The sequence below is a fragment of the Rhinatrema bivittatum genome, chromosome 9, assembly GCF_901001135.1.
Source record: "Rhinatrema bivittatum chromosome 9, aRhiBiv1.1, whole genome shotgun sequence".
NCBI classification, from domain to species: Eukaryota; Metazoa; Chordata; class Amphibia; order Gymnophiona; family Rhinatrematidae; genus Rhinatrema; species Rhinatrema bivittatum.
The window spans coordinates 173,743,780-173,765,123 of NC_042623.1; the positions used below are offsets into that span (position 1 = coordinate 173,743,780).

At 42.3% G+C, this 21,344-nt stretch overlaps 1 protein-coding gene across 14 annotated transcripts in view; it reads left to right on the forward strand.

Annotated features, from left to right (window-relative positions):
* The window catches only part of VEPH1 (ventricular zone expressed PH domain containing 1), a 371,196-nt gene that overhangs the window by 92,559 nt on the left and 257,293 nt on the right, over positions 1 to 21,344 (forward strand). For 13 of the 14 annotated variants that reach the window (XR_003858578.1, XR_003858581.1, XR_003858577.1 and 10 more), the window contains 2 exons: positions 14,619 to 14,785; positions 20,639 to 20,848. Coding sequence is in view for 8 of the 14 variants with exons in the window: in XM_029615395.1 (XP_029471255.1) it covers positions 14,619 to 14,785; positions 20,639 to 20,848 (377 nt within the window). In the remaining 6 variants the exon portion in view is untranslated. The other variant, XM_029615403.1, reaches the window with a different exon arrangement.

Consider the following 21,344-nt stretch of genomic DNA (forward strand, 5'->3'; position numbering starts at 1 on the left):
GGAAATCTCTTACCTGTGTCGCCCGAATGGCATCATGTGATGTTGTCAGAGCAGTCCAAAGGTCTGGATTTTATGTGTACCCGCTACCCCCAGAGCATCGTTGCTAAAGACAAATTTTACTTCTGATGTATTGCTTTATACTTGAATACTGCACAAGTGCCCCTTGACAACCCATGTGTATATAGCCTAATCAGCTTCTAGTTCCGTGGTCAAAAAATAATCTGTCAACACATTCTGTAAAGTTTTTATTTTTGTTTGGTTTTTTTTTTTCCTTGGGTAAAACTTTCCTTGAACTGAACTTGACTGAGGAGTGTAGAGGCTGTCGCCCTTGCAGCGTCTGGAAGGATAACCCTCAACTTGTCAACCATGTCTGGTCTGTAAGAACCGAGTAATGAAAGTGGTGAGATTGGAATCCAAAGTGTAATACTGGAAACTAAAGAAGTAGTGCCATGGCACTTCTTCCTCTTGGGGAGAGAATCAGAGCTGGTACATGTGTGTCTAGCATGTGACTAGAAATTAGTTTTCTTTAAAGTAAATCTTAAAGATTTTAGGAGTCTTTTTTTTCCCATTTTTTTAAATCAGTCTATTTATTGTACTGAAGAACTGAGCAGAGGAAACAACCTCTCTACTTCTCTGGTATTTACCCCCCATTCTCCCTGTGCACTGTGTCTTATGTGCTCTGAACTCATGTCCCTGCCGCTGATGCTAATAGAAGTAGGTACCTTATATTATTTCAGTCTTTGCCCGATTGTTCAGTTGTGCAGATAAATAAGCCACATGTTTCATATAAAAGTTGTTTCTTCATAATAACTGTCGATCAATTGTACAGTGCTTTCAGTATCGTCTTGTCGCCATGTCCATTGCAGTTTCTTTGTTCCGAAGACACAATGGTAATTTTTTTTAAAAAGCTGCAGTTCAGTCTGCTGTACTTATTAAAAACGCATGTATACCTTGAATTTTCATCCAATGTTTTGCATATTCTTCCACCCTTGACAGCCTACCTGGATGACTGTCTGTAACCATCAGTGGCGTCCTCTGAGATGATCCTGCAGTGCTGCCCTATGGCCAGCAGGGGTCATTGTGGTAGCAGCAACCAGCTTCCTTTCCTCCCTGGGCCTGACTGCACCACCTCTATAGCACCTGAGGTCCTGCAAACCCCAGTGCACTGCCTGAGCCATAGGACCAGCTTTGCTGTACATTTTTTTAAATCGTATGTTTGGGACTATATTATGGTTTGACTGCAGAGGGAGTTATTGTTTTCAGTCCACCATTACTTTACTCGTTTCGATGGATTTTAAATTAAGCATTTCTACTCATTTCTAAATTGCTTCAGGTATGTCCAATCTGTTTTCCGAATATGTTCAGCATTAAGTACAGCTTACATTCAATGGAAAAGGCGCTTTGTTTCCAATTAAATGTCTGAAACAACTGCTTCGTATTAAGGCCTGTTAAGTACAGTAGCAAGTACAGTAGCAAGTCTCTTCACATCATCATCATCCCCATCAAGTTCCATCTTCATTATGAAAGTCAGCAACTATGATGAGCCAGTTCTCTCAGCACTCCAACTCTCCTATTTCTTTCTCCCATGTTTCCAAGTCTCTACCATTTCTTGCTCTTCTCTCTCCCAGCTCTTGGTTTCCCTTTGTCGTCTTTGCCTTCCACTCTGCCTTCTATTCAGCTAATTTGCCGCCAGAACCTCAGAGTACAAGTCCAGCAGATCTCATTTCCCTTTGGATCAGATTCTCCCACCGTCATTGTTCATTTGAGATCGAGCCCTTCCAGCCGCAATTGTCATACAGCTCCCATTGGTGCAAAGTCGTGAGTACTTTTTGCCCCTGGACTTTGCATGAGTTTTCAAAGAGGAAGTGCGCGCGTGAAAATTGTCAGGGAAGAAAGTACCTGCAGAGACTTGTGCCCATTTTATCTGTGGGTAATTTTTCCAACTAAAATGATATATATAGTTTCCTTTTATCCCCCCCCCCCCCCAAAAAAAAACCAATGCTACCACAATGGGAGGAAAAGTGTATGGGTTGTGGAATAATGCCCCTACTTCTGCCTGCATACAGGGTGGGCAATTTCCAAATAGTCCATTAACCCACAGAAATGGCTTTTGGAAATTGCCCTCCCCAAGCCTTACTTCCTCCTAAGGAACTTCTTATAATTCCCCAAATCATATTTAGCTTTTTGCAATTCTTCCATTTACTCTCTTAAACCACAGAAGATGGAAAATGTTTAACTATCTAAATATGTATTTCCTTTGATTTGTTTTAATGTTTGACATTGGAATTCTTTTTGCTGATTATTATGATGTTTATCTTCTTTGAAACAGTCACATGGGTGCACACGTACGTGCTTATGCCGGCTCACGCCAAGGGACGCGGCCATATTATAACATACACGCGTATATGCGCACATGGTATAAAATAGGCTGTACGCAAGTACATGTGCGCACAATTTCACATGGATGCACGCAAATGCCACCGACGCAATTAAGTTTCCTCAGTTTGTTCCCAGTTCGCCCAGGTAAGGGATAGGACTTCCTAACCCCCTTAGTTAAATAGCCTTTCTTTCCCCTTGTTAGCATTAACCCTTTAAACCCTGCTGACTAGCCTAGAATTTTTATTTTATTACTTACCTGCCATTCATAGCAGTAGTAAAGTTATGTGGCCGGGGCCCCCGGTGTGCACTTGTGTGTGTAAATACTTACATGCAGATTTCATGTTAAAAGTCCCAGAGTGCCCGTTCCCCATTCAGACCACGCCCATTCCATGCCCGTTTTTAGCAACTTTTTATTTGTGCGCATACTTGGGCGCCTTTTAAACTCCGTGCCGGACATACTCAAGTATCTTCCGGTTTTGGCTCGTGCCAGGCTTTTAAAATTCACCCTTTAGTGCTCATTCCACAGACTAGAGGTGGCCAACTCCAGTCCTCAAGAACCATGAACAGGCCTGGTTTCCAGGCTATGCATAATGAATATGCATGAGATGGATTTGCATACAATAGAGGCAGTGCATGCAGATCTATCTCATGCATACTCATTGATAGCCTGAAAACCAGGCTGGTTTGAGGTCAAGAGTTGGCCACCCCTGCCACAGGTTTTACAAGTTTCCAGGTCTTCCGAAACCTATTCTTGGGGACTCCACAGAAAATCAGATTGTCAGAATATTCACTATGAATATGCATGAGATAAATGTGTATATGTTGGGTCTCCAGTGCATGCAGATTTATTTCATGTATATTCAACATGGAATTCCTGAAAACTAAATTGGGCAGGTTTGGGAAGCCTCGCCATGTGTACTTTAAATATTGTTATAAGGAGCAGACAGCAAAGAATGCAAGTGGGAAAAGGCATGACTGCAAAATCAGAAGTTGACAACTAGCGAAATTTCACTGCTGCAGAAAAGCAAAAGTATATGTACAACAGGAATGCATCAACTCTGTAGCAACCTGCATTAAGCATCATAGGAATCCAAATGCTTTGTTCATTTGTAGAAGCTCTGAAAGTGCTTGAAAGGCTGGTTTTGTTTGCTGTCTTTTGCTCACATTGGGGTCGATTTTAAGACCCGTGCGTGTACATGGATACGGCTATTTTATAACACGCGCATGTCAGCGCATGCATGTTATAAAATATGATATCCGCGCACACGAGTGTGGGCAAATGGCCTCCTCAGCGTGCAGGGGGCAGAAATTTTAAAAGGCCTTGGCCGGCGACGGGAGTAGGGCTTCCCCAGTTCCCTCCCAGTCCAGTCCGCTCAATCAACCCTCTAGGCTCCATAGTTTCTAATCTATGTATCCAGAAATTCTCCTGTAGGTTTAATTTTGCCTTGCGGTCTCCCCCCTCTCCCCCCCTGCTTGAACGGTGGAATATGCTCTAATATCATAATATCATCCATTTAAATTCTGCAAAGGAATGTCCTTTGGATACCCAGTGTGGTACCGTGGGTGCTTTGAGGTCCTTCGTGGTGATTCTACTACGGTGTTCTATTAGGCGGATTTTCATTTTGCGGGATGTATGTCCTATATATAATTTTTGACAGGGACATAAAAGTACATAAACCACATAATCTGAATTGCAATCATTACTATATTTCTGCGCAACAACATAACCCATGTTAGGATTCTTCCATGATGATCCAGCCATGGTGGAATCGCAGAAATCACATTTCATGCATGGTGCATGTCCCGCATTTGTTGTAAATGACTGTGTTTTCTCACATAGATTAGAAACTGTGGAGCCTAGAGGGTTGAATGACAAAATAGATTGGCATACTCTGTCTATAAGTTGTATACAAAATGGTTACATTTTGAACATTTAAAAAAAAAAAAAATTTTGTTTGGCCCTATGATTGACATCCTGCGGTTTCACGGGCTTTTTGGGTATAAAATGGCAGTGCAGGAATCCATTTGTGTCGGACGCCGTGAAGATTTCTCAGAGAAAAGACATCAAATAACACGCTGAGCATTATCGTGAAAAAGTTGAGGTGAGAATTTTTTCATTCTTTGTAAAGTCGAGTGCCTTAGCAAGTTGGACTTTAGGATATGTGGATAATCATAACCACAACCAACAGATAAGTGCAATTTTGCAAAAAATATTTTTCATGAGATTAAGCTTTGCGCAATTTTGAAAAATATTTTTGGTTACAAGATTAAGCTTTGCAAGAACACAAAATAAAAAATAAAAAGTATTCAAGTGACTAATTATCACAATTTTAAGAACAGAACAGCTTTGCTGATGGAATATCAGATAAGATATACTGAACCCAGTGCTTTATGATAGTCGCTTGAATACATGTTTTAGTTTTAAATAGTTCACTTTAAAAATCGTATGTAAGAAATATTTTTGTGAGTACGTGATTTGTTTTTCTTACATTTAAAGGTTCACATAATATAGTGTTTGTAAGTAAGCATTTCACAGGCTGGCTCTTTAAAGTGCTATTCACCAAAAGGTGTAGAGCTTTTAGGCGAATATTGTATTAAAAGCACAGCAGATATACACATTAAAAACTCATTAATGTGTGCTTTTAATGCAAACCTTTTATGCCTCTAGAAGTGTAGTTTAAAGTATTTGTGTTAATGATGGCACCACTGTGGATGTGTGGATTGACACAAACAAACTACATTTAAAGGAGCAGTTTTGCATAGTTTTTCATGTTAGCAGCTCATCTCAATATTTAATACATAGATGCCATGTTAATGCCAAAACGGTATATTAACATTAACATGAATGTGTTAATACTGCATTAATGGACGTTCAGTGTTAACATAGATGTTGAGCTCATGGTTAATACCTACACTAACGTTACTGCTCTTTAGAAAATAGGCCCTTCAATTTGTATACAGAGAAATACTTCCGCAGCATGGTATTGCTTCTGTAATCAAATTTTAGGTTCAAATATGTTTGATTTTGTTTTCATTTTACTTTAATTTCTGTTTTGGGGGAAAACAAACTTATTCTTGTATGCCCAACCCAGGTGTTTTGGTCTACACTGCACGTTTCCTGTTTGAAATTTGTGAATTGTGTACTTTGTGAAAAACACTTTCGCAGGTTTGCCACTAGAAAAAAAAAATTGTACTTTGCTCCGTTCTAGAGGTTTTGGTTGAAAATAGGGAGCCTCTGGTTTCCAGAAACTGCTCGTACACGGGCTTGTGCTGCTTGAAAAGACTAAGTTATTACTTCTCTTGGACTCATTCATTCCGGCTTCTTCCAGTGAGCATTTTATTAGCCATGCTTAAAAAACATGCATTAAACCAAAGGGGAGGGGGGAGAGGCAGGGATTAAGCTCTTGTAGGAATCCTACACTGCTAAGATCTGACCAGATTTAGAGAACTCTGCTAATTTTACCCAAATGCTTTCCAGATGCTGTTAATGTGGAATGCCAAAACACCAAGGAGAACCTGGAGGGCTGACGTTATATTCTCAACATGCTTTTCTTTTTCCATTTTTCACATTAAAATGTGCACGCAGAGCATTATAAAGTAGAATTAAAAAGAAATAAAGCTCTCCCCAAGAGTTAGTAAATGTCAGCCAACTTACATTATAGATATTTAGTAACATTAGTATGTCATGCTACTGTAAGTGAGTATAAGACTGTACATTTTGGGGCCAATGCATCAAGCCAGGATAAAAATCTACCTTTAATGTACATTATAATTTGAGGTAAAAACAGTTATCTCCTGAAAAACACTACGTTAAACACCTGATATACTAAAGAGCTTTAAACCTGGTGTTTTGTTGGATATAGTGCTGATGCGTTACCACTGCTGATAACGCATCAGAGTTAGCCTCTGGGGGTGGATAATCCAAGGGCCATAATCACCCCTGAACCCTCCCCCGCCAAATACCTGGTCCTCCAACTCACTTGGAGGATTCCCCTCCTATCCCATTCAACAACATACAGAGCATGTGAAGTTGGCCAGTGCCATTTTTGAGTAGTGGTGCCAGAAGGGATCTGCTCTCTTCTACCCCATCACTTATTGGACACCTTCATATGGGTTAGGTGGGGGTTTTCCTAGGAGGGAGAGGAGGAGGAGGCAAACCAGGTAGGAACTTGACAGAGCAGGAGATGAGGATTGGTCGAAGGGGAAGGGGGGGAGGGCTGCTGACTTGCTTGGGAGATGTGGAAGTCATTCCAGAGGGGCTTTTTGTCTCATTAAGAGAGGGAGGGGAAGGGCTGTGCATGTGATCGCAGGTCACATTGGGCCTTGCGTTAGACCCCAGAAGCTAAAGCAAAAGCTTGACTACATCTCAGGAAGGTACAATTACATTTTAGCATTACAGAAATCACAAACTTCATTTTAATATTAATAAGCTGTTTTGCATGCAGTGCAGTTCACTAATATTTATTGCATTAGTCTGTGTTAATGCTGTATTAATGTTAATGTGGCCTAATGCAAAAATGCATTAAGGTTGATGCAGAAATATGTGTTTTTTACATGTTGAAGCTGCTTTAACCTAAGCATACTTTAGCCCCCTTGTTTGGTAAACATGCACATCCCTAATTTATATTCTGCCTTTTGTAATTAGTCAGCCACTTCAAAGCGGATTGCATTCAGATACTGTATTTATTTGTATTTTTATTTTAAAATAATTGTTACTCTTCCTTTCAGCGTTCTGGCGGGGGTCCATCAGAACATACATAATATATAAAAATACATAATAAAACATTGCATGAAAGACTCACAAATGGAACACCAGCATGGACGACTCACAATTGAAACTCTAGGTCAAATTGAGTTGTTTAGATTCTGGAAAAGCTATCTGAAAAAGATGTGTTTTGAGGGCTTTAGTGAAGAATTTCTTTTCATGGAGGGTTTTTAGTTTATTTGGGAGGGTATGCCAGAGAAGGGGTCCAGTTGAAAAGAATGCACGCTCTCTTGTCTCATCAAGGGTTTTAACCTTGGGGAGGGAACATCCAACAGCCCTTGATTAGAAGATCTTGTAGATCTTAGAGGAGTATGGATTTTTAGTACTGTTGCAATCCATGGTGATTGAATGTTGTAAATTATGTATGGATTGTTACAAGTTTATATTGAATGCAATATATCACTGGAAGCCAGTGGAGGGATTTCAGTACAGGAGTAATATGGCTATAAGATGGAGTTCTAGTAAGGAGTCTGGCAGCGGTGTTCTGGATGATTTGGAGGGGGCAAATGTAGTAAGATGGAAGTCCAAGTAGAAGAGAATTACAATGATTGATTCCTGAAAAAAAGAAGGGATTGCAAGACGGAACGGAAATCAGTAGGGTCTAGCAAAGGCTTTAAGTGACTTAAGACGTAGTTTATGAAAAGAAGATCGAGTAGTTGCCTTGATATGGTCCTTCATGGACAAAGCTAGATCAATGATTACTCCAAAGTTATGAATGTTCCATGAAAGAGGAATAGTCTGATTATTGTAAGAGATATTTACAGGAATATTGGGAACTGGAAAACAAAACGGTACAGTGATTTTGATTTTTGACATGTTGAGTTCTAATTTTATTGTGATTAAGCCATGACTGAATAATGGACAGACAAGAAAAGAGAAAAACTTCTGTCTGAGTCCAAGAATCTTTTAGAAGAAAAACGGACTATCATCAGCATAAAGTATGTAATGCACCCCAAGACTAGCCACAATATGGCACAAAAGTGTAAGATAGACATTAAACAAGGCTGCGGAGAGCGCCAAACCAGGAGAGTACAGATCCTGAAAGCCCAAGAGAAGTACGTGAGAAAGGTACATGAGAGAGGTATGTGTTGGTCCACAGTGTCAAACGCTGCAGAAATGTCAAGTAACACCAAAAGAAAAGATGTTCTCCGATCAAAACCCATCTTATTGTGTTGAAACTGGAGAGAAGTAGTAGTTCATGCTGTAATGTTTCCTGAAACAAATTGATATTGGTTGAGTATGTATGGGTATCAAGGAACTTGCTGAATTGTCGAAGTATAGCTGTTTCTAATTTTTTGACAAGATAAGGTAGAGAAGAGAGGGGCCAATAGTTAGATGGTAGTTAGGATCAGCAGTAGTTTGCTTAAAAAGTGAGTGAACTGAAGTTTGTTTCAGGGAGTTGGGAAAAGAACCATGTTTGAGAGAAAAATTGATCAAATTAGCGATCAATGGAGCATTTTCAAATTTGATCATTTTAAGTAAGACTATGGAACAAAGCTTGAGACATTCACACTAGGGATGTGAATCGTGTCCTCGATCGTCTTAACGATCGATTTCGGCTGGGAGGGGGAGGGAATCGTATTGTTGCCGTTTGGGGGGGTAAAATATCGTGAAAAATCGCAAAACCGGCACATTAAAACCCCCTAAAACCCACCCCCGACCCTTTAAATTAAATCCCCCACCCTCCCGAACCCCCCCCCAAATGACTTAAATAACCTGCGGGTCCAGCGGCGGTCCGGAACGGCAGCGGTCCAGAACGGGCTCCTGCTCCTCAATCTTGTTGTCTTCAGCCGGCGCCATTTTCCAAAATGGCGGCGAAAAATGGCGGCGGCCATAGACGAACACGATTGGACGGCAGGAGGTCCTTCCGGACCCCCGCTGGACTTTTGGCAAGTCTCGTGGGGGTCAGGAGGCCCCCCACAAGCTGGCCAAAAGTTCCTGGAGGTCCAGCGGGGGTCAGGGAGCGATTTCCCGCCGCGAATCGTTTTCGTACGGAAAATGGCGCCGGCAGGAGATCGACTGCAGGAGGTCGTTCAGCGAGGGTTCCGGCGCCTCGCTGAACGACCTCCTGCAGTCGATCTCCTGCCGGCGCCATTTTCCGTACGAAAACGATTCGCGGCGGGAAATCGCTCCCTGACCCTCGCTGGACCTCCAGGAACTTTTGGCCAGCTTGTGGGGGGCCTCCTGACCCCCACGAGACTTGCCAAAAGTCCAGCGGGGGTCCGGAAGGACCTCCTGCCGTCCAATCGTGTTCGTCTATGGCCGCCGCCATTTTTCGCCGCCATTTTGGAAAATGGCGCCGGCTGAAGACAACAAGATTGAGGAGCAGGAGCCCGTTCCGGACCGCTGCCGTTCCGGACCGCCGCTGGACCCGCAGGTTATTTAACTCATTTGGGGGGGGTTCGGGAGGGTGGGGGATTTAATTTAAAGGGTCGGGGGGGGGTTTTAGGGGGTTTTAGTGTGCCGGCTCACGATTCTAACGATTTATAACGATAAATCGTTAGAATCTCTATTGTATTGTGTTCCATAACGGTTTAAGACGATATTAAAATTATCGGACGATAATTTTAATCGTCCTAAAACGATTCACATCCCTAATTCACACTATTATTAACATGAACTCTTCATTCTGCTCTGTTTCTGAGAGGGAGTCTAAACTTTCTCAGATCAAACCAACAGCAATACACTTATCAGACAAGTCACAGGAAAAGTTGAGTAAAGTCCTTTCCACGTTCATAGTTTTTTCATTGAAGTATAATGCGAAAGTCTCAGTGATATTTTTTCCAGGAAGTGCTTGGGGCATAATCAGTGAGCTTGAACGAGGATATATTATCTCTTTGATAGAAGAGTACAGTTCTCCTCTATCAAAGCTTGGTGTAAATTTGATTTTTTTAGGAAAATTAATGGCAGTCTAGTATGAGGACAAATGTACATTAAATAAGCATTTGTTATTTTCAGTCGGACCATAGCACAATTTCCTCTCAAACTGTCAGTTCACATTTCTTTGTTTGAAGAGAGCTTGTAAACCAAGGAGCAGTGTGGGTCCTTTTCCAAGAGAAAGTCTTCATGGGTGCAAGTCTGTCAAGAGTTTTGATTAGAGAGTTATTCCAGTGCTCCAAAAATTCCTCAGGGAAGTTACAAGAATTGTTGTCTAATAATAATGCTACTTCTGAAGCTAGTTTTTGGGGGTCGACATGTCCTCGCTTCCTGATAGTAGACTGAGCATGATTCAGAATATGGTTTTTACAAAAGGGCATAAGTGAGAGGGTTATGAGGAAATAATTGCTCCTTGGAATCTCTTAAACAGAGACATTCGCACTATCTAGTATAAACCTGATATTGTTGACAAAAACCAGGTCAAGACAATGACCCTTCTTGTGAGTAGGAGAAGATATAATCTGCTTACACCCACAAAATAAAAACATGTCCAGCAAGAACTGTTCTGGATGTGGTAGAGGAGGGATATCGATGTAGAGATTAAAATCTCCAAGAATTATAGTTTTAGAGAAGTCCAAATCAAGATTTAATATGGATTTTGAAAAGTGGGGACATTGTAAACTAGGAGTTCTGGAGGACAGTAGGTAAGACAAATATTTGATGAGATTAGATTCAAGGTGAGGGGATAGCTGTATCTACTTCAGGAAATTTCAAATGCTTTTTAAATAAAACAGCTAAACCTCCTCCTCCTACAGCCTTGATGTGGCTTAAAGTTGAAGTGGCTCAAAACTGGAACGTCATAGTCCTTGAGCCAAGTCTCAGTGATAGATAGGCAGTCATGAACCTGACACTAGTAGGTCGTAAACAACAACAGATTTTCTTACTATTGACTGTGCATTCACCAAAAGGATGACGAGAGTGTTGCGGTCCCGGTTGCTAGACTTGCGACCGGGCCCTTACCTTCCTCTCTCGCCGCGGCCTGCAACGGGGTCCAGTGTTTCTCTGCCCTACCTGGCTTCTCCGTGGCGGCGTCTCCACGAGGGAGACGCCGCCAAGTCCCGATTCTGACTCCGCCCATCCCAGGGGTACGCACGCGCGCGAGGGAGACCGTTTTAAAGACTCAACTGCAGGAAGCTCTGGCCCGCCTACTTGATGCCGTCAGACACCGGCAAGATATTTAAGCCCGGCGTCTGGCTAAGGAGGTTGCCTAGCAACGAGGTTCTCTCCTTGGAGGCACCAGTTGCTGTGTTTCTGATCCTGGTCCTGCTCCTGCTGTGTTTCTGATCCCACTCATCTTCCGGATTCTTCTCGGCTTGTCTTCTTGGTTCTTGTTCCCGGTTCACCTATGATACTCTGTGTCTGTCACCTGTCTCGACTCCTGCTTCATCCTCGCTTTGGTCTTGCTTCTGCCGCCTAAGTCCCAGTGGTCTGGATCCTCAAGGGCTCCTCCCGAGGGGATCGTGGATCTCCAGGGTGAAGATTCTGTTCCTGCGTTCATCTTGGTACCACCTCCCGGCATGTCCCATCTTCGTGGAGCTCTCTCTTCCAACCATCTTCCTCCACCAGGTCGGCCCAAGGGTCAACTGTCCAGTCTGCCTCAGAGAGTGGTTGATAGTACAGCAGTACTGTAAGAATTTACTTGTCCCCAGAGGCTTACAACATAAGCCGTGGTATTTTCTTCTGGAGGGAAAAAATATCATGGGGTTTATGAAAGCTGAGTTACTCGATACTGCAGCTTAGGAAACTGCGGAGTATTTTTCCTGCAGGTAAAATACAGTGGGGAAGAATACTGCAGGTTACTAGGCTCCAAAATCCCACACAATGGTCTCCTCTTCTTCCGGGGCCGCTATCTTTTTAAAGGGTCCAAGCGGACCAAATGAAGTCCCCCTCCAAAAAGTAAAAACAAACCCTGTCCCACCCCCTCGCTACCTCTAGAGGTAGTCCCAAGGCATGAAATGTTTTAAAAAGCCATGCAGCAAAGGCCCCGCCCCCTTTCCAACTCTGTCCCTTTGAAACAAGTGACCACTTCCCCAGTCTTCTGCTCCCCCTCCCCTCACTCTTACCTCTCCTAATTATACCTTATTTTATCCCTGGTGGCCTAGTGAAGCCTGGAGCACCCTCTAGGCTCCAGGCACTGTCCCCTCTGACTTAAAATGGCACCAGCCAGCTGCATTCCAGCTTAGGCCCCATCATGTTGTTTCTTCTAAAAACTTACAATGTGTTAAGATGAAATGCAGCTGGCTGGTACCATTTTAAGTCTTATGGCACAGGGCCCAGAGCCTAGGGGCACTCCAGCACCTACCAGGCAAGCAGGGATAGTAAGGTTTTGACCTAGAGGAGTCAGGCCAGGGTGGCAAGGAGTCCAGCTGCCTTTAGTGGGGCTCCGGGTGCCTATAGGGGTGTTTTGAGGCCAGAGGGATCAGTTGTTTTAAAGGAGCAGAGTTAGGAAGAGGGGAAGGTCCTTCACTGTGTAATTTGTATATATTTTTTATTCTTAGTAACTCGGGGCTGCCTCTAGTGGTGGTGTGGGGTATGGAATGGGGATCTCAAAAGACCTGTCGATTTTGCTGATAATACGTTTGTACTGAGGAGTGATTCTGCCAAAGGCAAAGGTTTCCGTGCCAGTCTGTCCTGCGTTGGCATGGTGTTTATATGTTTCAGTGCTGAAGAGCACATCGTACCTTCCTGTTTACTGGAGGAGGAATGGCATCTGTGCCAGGACTTCAGAGTCATGGTGTCGGTCATTAGATGACTGTGCTTTTTTTTTATTTAAGCAACAGTCTTATCAACTGAAGACTGTTTTTCTTTTGGTTGCAGCGGTAGATGCCTGGTGAGAATCCAAAAAGTCTCAATATGTAGTTCCTTAATCTTCTGTCCTTGGGGACATCAGCGCACAGGCTGTGCAGCTAGGAACATTTTGGGAAGGGCCAAGACACTGAGCACATAAGTAATGCTGATTAGATCAAGTAATTTTGAATGAGTATTAGTGGTATCATTTGAAACCTGGTTTTCTGTCTTCTATTTTCATGAGGACAGAAGCTAAATCAAACTCGATTTTGAAAAGAATTACCAAACAAAAATCATAAACTTTTTTCTTTTTTGAGACTTGCGAAAAAAATGAAGAAAAAGAAAAAAACTAAAAGTAAAATGAAAGCAATAGAAATACTAAAAACAAAAAACTTGAACGAGTGACAATAGAGTTCTTTCACACTAATGGAAGAAAGAAGGCCGAGGAGACTTGTGCATTTGGTGATGTGTGGGAAGGTCTGAAAATGCATAGAAAAAAACAGGAACTGAGAGAACTTTTCTATCTCAGCACCGTCTGGAGGTACTTTTTCCAGCAAAAACAGCACTTGTAGTTTTGAATATACTGCACTGCCCTAACTCTTCTTCCTGGAATGCATGGAATGTCTTGGTTCTGAGTGAGTAAAAGTATGTGCATATGTTTCTCCATGGTCAAGCAGGCTGCTGTCTGTCCCATAACATACATATAGGGGTAACCTGCACAGAGTGATGGTTACTACTGTATTCAGATACATGGAGGTAACCTACACGGAGCAATGGTTACTACCGTATTCAGACACATGGAGGTGACCTGCACGGAGCGGTGGTTACTACTATATTCAGACACATGGAGATAACCTGCATGGAGCAGTGGTTACTACCCTTAACAGACACATGGAGGTAACCTGCACGGAGCGATGGTTACTACCGTAACAAACTTGCTGGGCAGACTGGATGGTCCATTTGTTCTTTTTCTGCTATCATTACTAGGTTACTGTGTTACTTATAAGACCTGGTGCAAAATCAGAAGTGTAAGAGTAGCCTCAACTTTTGCATCAAAATGGATAATTATTCAAATTGTTCCCTCTGTGACTTCCTGTTCATTTTGTTGTTGTGTCAGTGGATGCTATTGTAAAATCCATACTTTCAAAAAAAAAAAAAAAAAGATTATCCTAAAAAAGGATAAAAGAGAGAACAGTTGATTATTTCTTTTTGTTTTTCATAGTATCACAAGCATCTGAATCCGGATTAGACCTTCAAATCCTGTCACTTCTGAAAATGTCATGTTTTCACATCTGTTCAGCCATTGTTTGGATCAAAATTCTGGAACATGAGTTCTTCATGCAACACAGGCTCTAGATGCTGTCTCCTGTTTCACGTCTAACAACACGGTTTCACTGTGCTTTTTGACCTGTAGTAAACAGTATCTGCCTTTTCAGTTTCTTCATGCAATTAGACTTTGCACTGGTGTAAATACAGAAAATAATTTAGATCAAATGCATCTGGCCATTCCCATATTGTTTCAATCAGTCAGCTCCTTAAGAAGCCTTACATAAGTTGTGTACTGCTTTATTTAACATGAGCTGTTTTCAAAAACAATTCTGACCTGCTGAATAACTTTCTGGAGAGGCACACGCTGACAGTGTGGTTTTTAATACAATTATAATATGCATTTTATGGTGCAGCTGCTTATGTGTGACAGAGAGAAAGCTTCTGCTAGTCCTGTTGCTCTCATTCTCACTTTCTTCCGTAGGCAATGCCATGCTGCTCCGGGTGTTACCCTCTGTGTACGAACAACGGCCACAGCCAATTAACAACCATCTGACAGAGCTGGTGGCACAGATGTCCCACCTGGATCAAGCAGAGCAGCACCACCTTTTAAGGCTCGTTCAGGCAGTTACAAAGAGAAAACAACCTCAGGTAAAAGTCTGGTTTTGCAGTGTAGAAATTCAGCTACAGGGAATACTATTTGTTTCTGAACAAAGATCAAATGTTTGAAGTCCTCCCATGCTTATGAAAGGTACAATATTAACACACTGCAACTAAAACCAACTGCTTTTCACAAAATGTGATGTAGCTTGTGCGGCGCTGCTTCACCCAGTGTGACCTACGCGATGTTCCAGAAACAGATCCACATCTTAGGGTGACAAAGTCGTTCTGCATCCACACCCTTTCCATCATTGGCTTCCTTTCAGAATATGATGCCAGCTAGCCAGTTTCTTTGGCAGTTGTTTCTTTGAGTGATGTTCACATGTGTCTGCTGGGAAATCAACACAAAACCACCAGCTCATGTCATACGTATTTCCAAAAGCTTGCCATATTAGAATGACTTTTGGAAACTATTCCGTTGAGATGGACTTAAACCAGCAGCCTAGAAGAGACTGGATCAATGTTGGTTCACTGATCCATCCAGTCCCCCCAACAACGATATTGTTTATGTATTTAAATAGTTTTGGATAGAAGTCACAAAATTTTAGTCCAGGCTACTAAAGAGATTTCACCAGAGGCTTGAGTAACTCAAGTCAATATGGGAAATAACGACTCCAAACTGCTGGGTCCGAGTCTGATGCTTGCAAAATGCCGCATTACCATGAAATGAAAAGAAGGCCCAGGGCCAGCCTGCCACAAATAGATATCTGATGACTCCATTTGAACAGTAACCAGATACAATGAGAGGCACTGAACACTTAAAATATATATATATATATACAGGCTTCCCTAAATAAGGCACTTCAAATGTGAGATAAACATAAGATGGCGCAAAGTTTCCCAGAGTGAAAGGACCTTTTGCTATGCTTTACTCAGTCATTTTGGACAGTAAAGTCTAGGAAGGGCTATTTTGAAAGCAAATCCTACTGATGCTCCTAGTGACCTTGGACAAGTCACTTCACCCTCTGTTGCCTCAGGTACAAACTTAGGGCATCATTTCCTAAGCTGCGGTACTCTGTGCCAGAGCTTAGGAAGCCATGTGGTACTTTCCATCGGCGGTGAAATACCACAGGGAAAAATGCCATGAGTTAGTTGGTCCCAAATGCCACACAATGGTAGTCTCTTCACCCGGAACCTCATCTTATTAAAAAACCATAGTGGTCCGATCGACCCTTCACAGTGTTTTAAAACAACACCCCAGGGGTCATGTGAGACACACACACCCCCATCCCAAACTCCACTGTCTCTAGAAGCAGCCCTAATGTAAAAAGAAAAAAATGTTTAATTCACGTGCTGAATGTCGTGTCCCCCCTTCACAACCCTGCCTCTTTGCTATGAAAGACCCTGTTCTAAATTCCTGTTCCTTGCCTTAAAACCACCCCATCCCCCTCTGACTTTCTGACCCACCCTAGCCCACCCCCAGGCATACCTTTACAGTCTTGGTGTTCCAGTAGGGCCAAGAGTGCCCCCAGGGCTCTGAGCCTGGTGCCTTCTGAAACCAAAATGTCACCGGTCAGCCGCAATACAAGTTATGCCTTGTAAGAAACTGACTGGGAGCATTGGGATAAACATCAGCATTCTGATGCTCCTGGGAAAAGTTAAGTTATAACTCCTGAGTTACAGCTTTCAAGAGAATAACGTGGCTTGTGAATTTTCAGACATGCTGCATTATTTTATTACCCTAAAATTTACTTGTGATTGTGAGGATCTGTAAGCAGTGCTCTCTCTTCCACCAGCAGGGCCCTCAGTGCTCCATGTTCCCTGCTCAGGCCTCCAAACCCCTATGGCTTGCAGATCCTGCTGGCAGCCATGTTCCTGTCCTGCTACAGTTTAGAAACCTGCCTCACATGGAGTATTGCACCTCAGCTTCTGTGTTCCTTGTCACGGCCTCTGTTACTCCATTCAAGCCTTGTACTCCATTTGTGCTCCTAGCCTGGCATTGGCCCAGATTTGTGGCCGCCTTGTGTCTTGTGTGCTTCTGCTCTTGTCTTGTATTTTGTTCTTGTTTAGTCATGCATTGGCCTTAAGTTCAGGTCTTCTGGTTCTGTTCTGTTTCGTTTCTTCTTGTACTCTGTCAAGGCCCTGGTTTGTGGCCCTTTGGTTTGGGTTCTTGTGTTTGCCTGCCTGTGTATTGTGGTGCACTCTTTGTCCTGAGTTTGCTTTTTTTCCTGCACTGCAATTCTGCCATTGTGGGGATCCTCCCTACTTGCCGTCAGAGTGCATCTCCTGTTAAATCCTTCCGGCCGCGAAAACCCAAAAGGGAGGTGACATTTCAGGCTGAAAACTCTGGTTGTAGGCCGGTTCCTGCTTTGCTCTAGATAGGTGCACCATTTTCCGACTGCTCCAGCTCCATGACAATAATGAGCCACTTTGCATAGATTTGCAATGCATTTGCATTCAAAGCAGTAAGTATATCTCTTAGAATGTGAGCTCAATGGGGACAGGGAAAATATCTACTGTACCTGACTGTAACTCATCTTGAGCTTTCAATGGAAAGGCGTGAGGTATATATAAATACATTTCCGCAGGTAAAAACTGTTTTAGCCAGGCAAATCGGCGGTCTGAAAATTGCTCGCCCTCTGGACAGGGAAAAGTGGGCGCATAGTGCCTCTGAACGTGTATTTTAACCCATAGTTGGGGGGGGGGGGCCAGTATTCTCAGGGTGAGGGGAGGGGGGTTAGGGCAGGGACTGAAACTCTCAAATGCAAATGCACTGGGGACCACAGCCATTCCCTTACTGCTTTCTGAAAGCTTGTAGCAATCTAGAGAGCCACACAAAGCAGGAACTACTTGGCTGTAAGATCACTGGCAAAACATACAAGTGTGAATTGGTCACACACAAAGCGTCCAAGTAGGGCATATGATACAAAGTAAAGAAAATGTCATCATTTGTATTACACTCCACCATATTCTACCTCCTCCCACACCTAGGACTGCACTTCTTGGTGACTGTAATGCTTAATAAAATGTACTGCATGGTGCACGGCTGAGACGTGCAGTTTAATTTGTTTGATTTTGGGGAATTTTAGTTGTTTTTTGTTTCATTTATGCTCTATTTTATTTCATTTTCTTTATTTGAAGCAAAACAAACAAAAAAAAAAACCACACACAGGACCCGGTGTCTCCCTGTTAAATAAATAAATAAATAAATAAATAAATAAATAAAAGCCCAGTGCTGGAGCTCCAAAATTGAAAATCTGAAACCTCCCTTACCCCACCCCTCCCAACTCATCTAACTGCCATCTGTGGGATCCATAAGTCCAGATGAGCGGGAGCGATCCCCAGGAGTACCTGCCCCATTGGATCAATATTTTAAAATAGTGCCAGCCTCAAGGCAATCCAGCACCATTTTTAAATACCATCCCAGCAGGGCAGGAGCATCTGGGGATCATACCTGTCTATTTATGGATATCATGGATGAGGGTAAGATAGGTTGGAGGGGCTTTAATTTTAAAATGTTGGGGGTAATGTACTGGGCATGTTTTGGTGTAGTGGAGTGGTGGAAGCTTGTTTGAAAATGAAATGAAATGAAACAAAACAGGACATTTTATTTTAAACAAAAACGCATTCGTAATAGAAGGCACATTGAAAATGTACACATTGGTTATAGTAACATAGTAATGATGCATCCAGTCTGCCCAGCAGGTTGCTCATAGTAGTGACTAGGGATGTGAATAGGGCTTCGGACGATTGAAAATATCGTTGATATTTTCAAAATCGTCAGAAATCGGGGGCTCCCCCCAAACGATAGGAAAACCCCACGATATTGAAAACCCCACGATATAGCCAGCATGAGATCCATATTCAACAATTGTGCGGCTTGGCAAGTTAGCCAGATAAACTTATCCGGCTAACTTTAAGATAAGTTTATCTGGCTAACTTTAGGACAGATGTATGGGCTGAATACATCTGCCGGCTTACTGTGAATATTGGAGTTAGCTGGATAACTTATACAGCTAACTCAGCTCCTCTCAGTTGTACCCCCCTTGATTTATGTAGACACATTTTAGCCAGATAAAATGTTATCTGATTAGAATATAACTGGATAAGTACCCAAATATTAATTTAGCTGGATAACTTCCGAATTATACAGCTAAATTCTTATGAATATGGACCTCTGTGTTTATAGCTTGCAAGTTGAATAAAATCTATGGCATCCAGTACGGCATGCTAACATAGAGAAATATATGTGCCCATTACTGATTACATTACCACGTTTTCTGCTTGCTGTCTGTCCTCTGCAGTTTTCCAGCTCCTCGGTGCTAATAATTAAGTGATACACAAAGTACAGCATTGTTTTAACAGAATCATGTAACAGATTTCAATATACTGGTGCTCTGCTCCTATTGGTACAAGTAGAATTTGACTCTCAACACTTATGGAGATTCTGCAAACCATTGATAATTAATTAATACAAACAGGCCTGGATTTCCCAATAGGCATGTTAGGTCTGTGCTGGGGGAGGGGCAGCAGGCCAGCTGAAGATTTTGTGCCACCCAGCTGGGCTGAATCTTACTCAGCAGAGAACAGCCTTCTGCTTCCTGCTCCAGCCCCCCTCAGTGCAGAGAACAGGAATTGTGGAGTGAGGCTGGAAGGAGCAGAGTAAAAAGAAGCTTCTCTGCTCCCTATTCCAACCTCTCTGGTCCTGTACAGTGCAGGGAACAGGAGGAGAGCAGGAAGCAAAGGAAAGCTGCACTGCCTCCTAATCCAGACCCCCCCTCTTCCTGTCATTCAGGGACATGAGAGGAGGAGGTGAGCCTGGAGCAGAGAGAGCAGAGCAAAGAAGGCTGTGCCATAGACCATCTGCTCTGTTGACCCTTGACTGGAAAGGGGGGAGGAAGGAGGTGCAAAATCCTAAATCTGCCACTGAATACACATTCTAGTTTGTTTTCCTTTGGCATGATGGTCATGCCACATCATGAAATGTAAATACTCTTGACTTAGGTGAAAGTGAATGTTAGGTGATTAAGCAGTGAATTCTGATCAAGCTGGTTAAAATTCTTGTTGATTGATTACCCCTACCTTTTTTCTGAAATACTGATGTGTAAAGCATTGACATTTTTTTACATGTGCCATAAAACAGAGTATTTTTTGAAGAGCAAAGTCCTAGACTGGATGGACAGATCAAGCATTATAAAAGCAAAGATCTGTGGCAGATTGGACCTTGAATAAAAAAGATATATCTTGAGGCTCTCAGTTTTCTCTAGGGGAGGCATTTCCTTTTTATTAGTGATTTTTCTGTTACAAGCCTAACAGGAATGTTGTTCATCCAGCGAGATAATTGTGCGACAAGAAGTGCCCTCCATCCACCCTGGTTAGTAAAAGAGTACGGAATTTTGGAATGTAAATCTGCGTTGAAGCAGATGCTCAAAGTTTTGACATGCATGTTAAGCAACAAATGTTTAAGGTGTGATTTCCCTTTGACTTACATATCCTCTTAGATTTCCTGCCACAGCCATACTATGCAAATGTGACTCCAGATTTACCTGGTTATTGTAGTTCTGCTTTCCCTACAAAAAGCTGGACAAAGTCACAGCTGACACTTGGTTTGTCCCTGGTAAGCAAGAGCCATCTGTCTCACAATGTTACAGAGCTTATTATTATCATAGACCAGCCACGGAGGTGGTTATTTCCGTGAGTGTTAGTGGCATAAACCATGGAACAAATAATGCTTTGATTATCAGCTGATGAGATGGTTAATGACGCTTGTCCTTTCTGTTACAAATACACTCTGGGTAATAAACAAAATTGGTAATTTTTTTTTTTCATTCTTTTGTGCTACTCTTTGTCCATTTTAAACCTAGAAAATATTGGTTCATTCCACTTTCTTTTTTCCCCCAAAAGGTATTAAAGAACTCTATACCTTTCCTAACTGGTCATTTAAGAGACCCTAACCATAATGACGTCATCTTAAATATCCTTATGGAAATATCGGACTACGAACCACTGGCGCTGATCAGTTCTCTTCCTGCACTGAAGGACATTGGAGAGCTCTTCCCAAGCCTTATTGGACAGATAGCAAAGATCTATGGAGCTGTTGGGCACATCGATGAGGTATGAAGTGTACACCATCCTGCAGCTTTGCTACTGCACTTAAAGGATGCCCGTCTTAATTAACTAAAATTTAAAAAAATGCCTAGGGATGATTAATAAGGCCTGATTTCACATTGTCTCACATTTACGTTCATTATATTTGCAAAAGGTTTAAAGCACAGGTGCAAGGACCAAAGATTGAAATGAAATAGCACAGTGGTGTTACAACACAAAATTACAAACACAGGCTTACTCTTCTGGAAACTTTTGAAATGTACACAATGTATACACGCACGTTTTGCTTTTTTTTTTCGTCATTGAGCTGTGTTTAAAAATCCAGCCTGAGCTGGCAGTGTTCATTTTTTTTTTTTTTTTAATCCCTGTTTAATTCAGTTCTTCCTTTGGAGTCACTTTCTGCTTACCGATGCTGCACATACACTCAAAATACCCAAAAGGGATAAAATAATGAACCATAGCTTTTCCTTTGCTGTGCGGAAAAATATTCTTCCCATTTGAA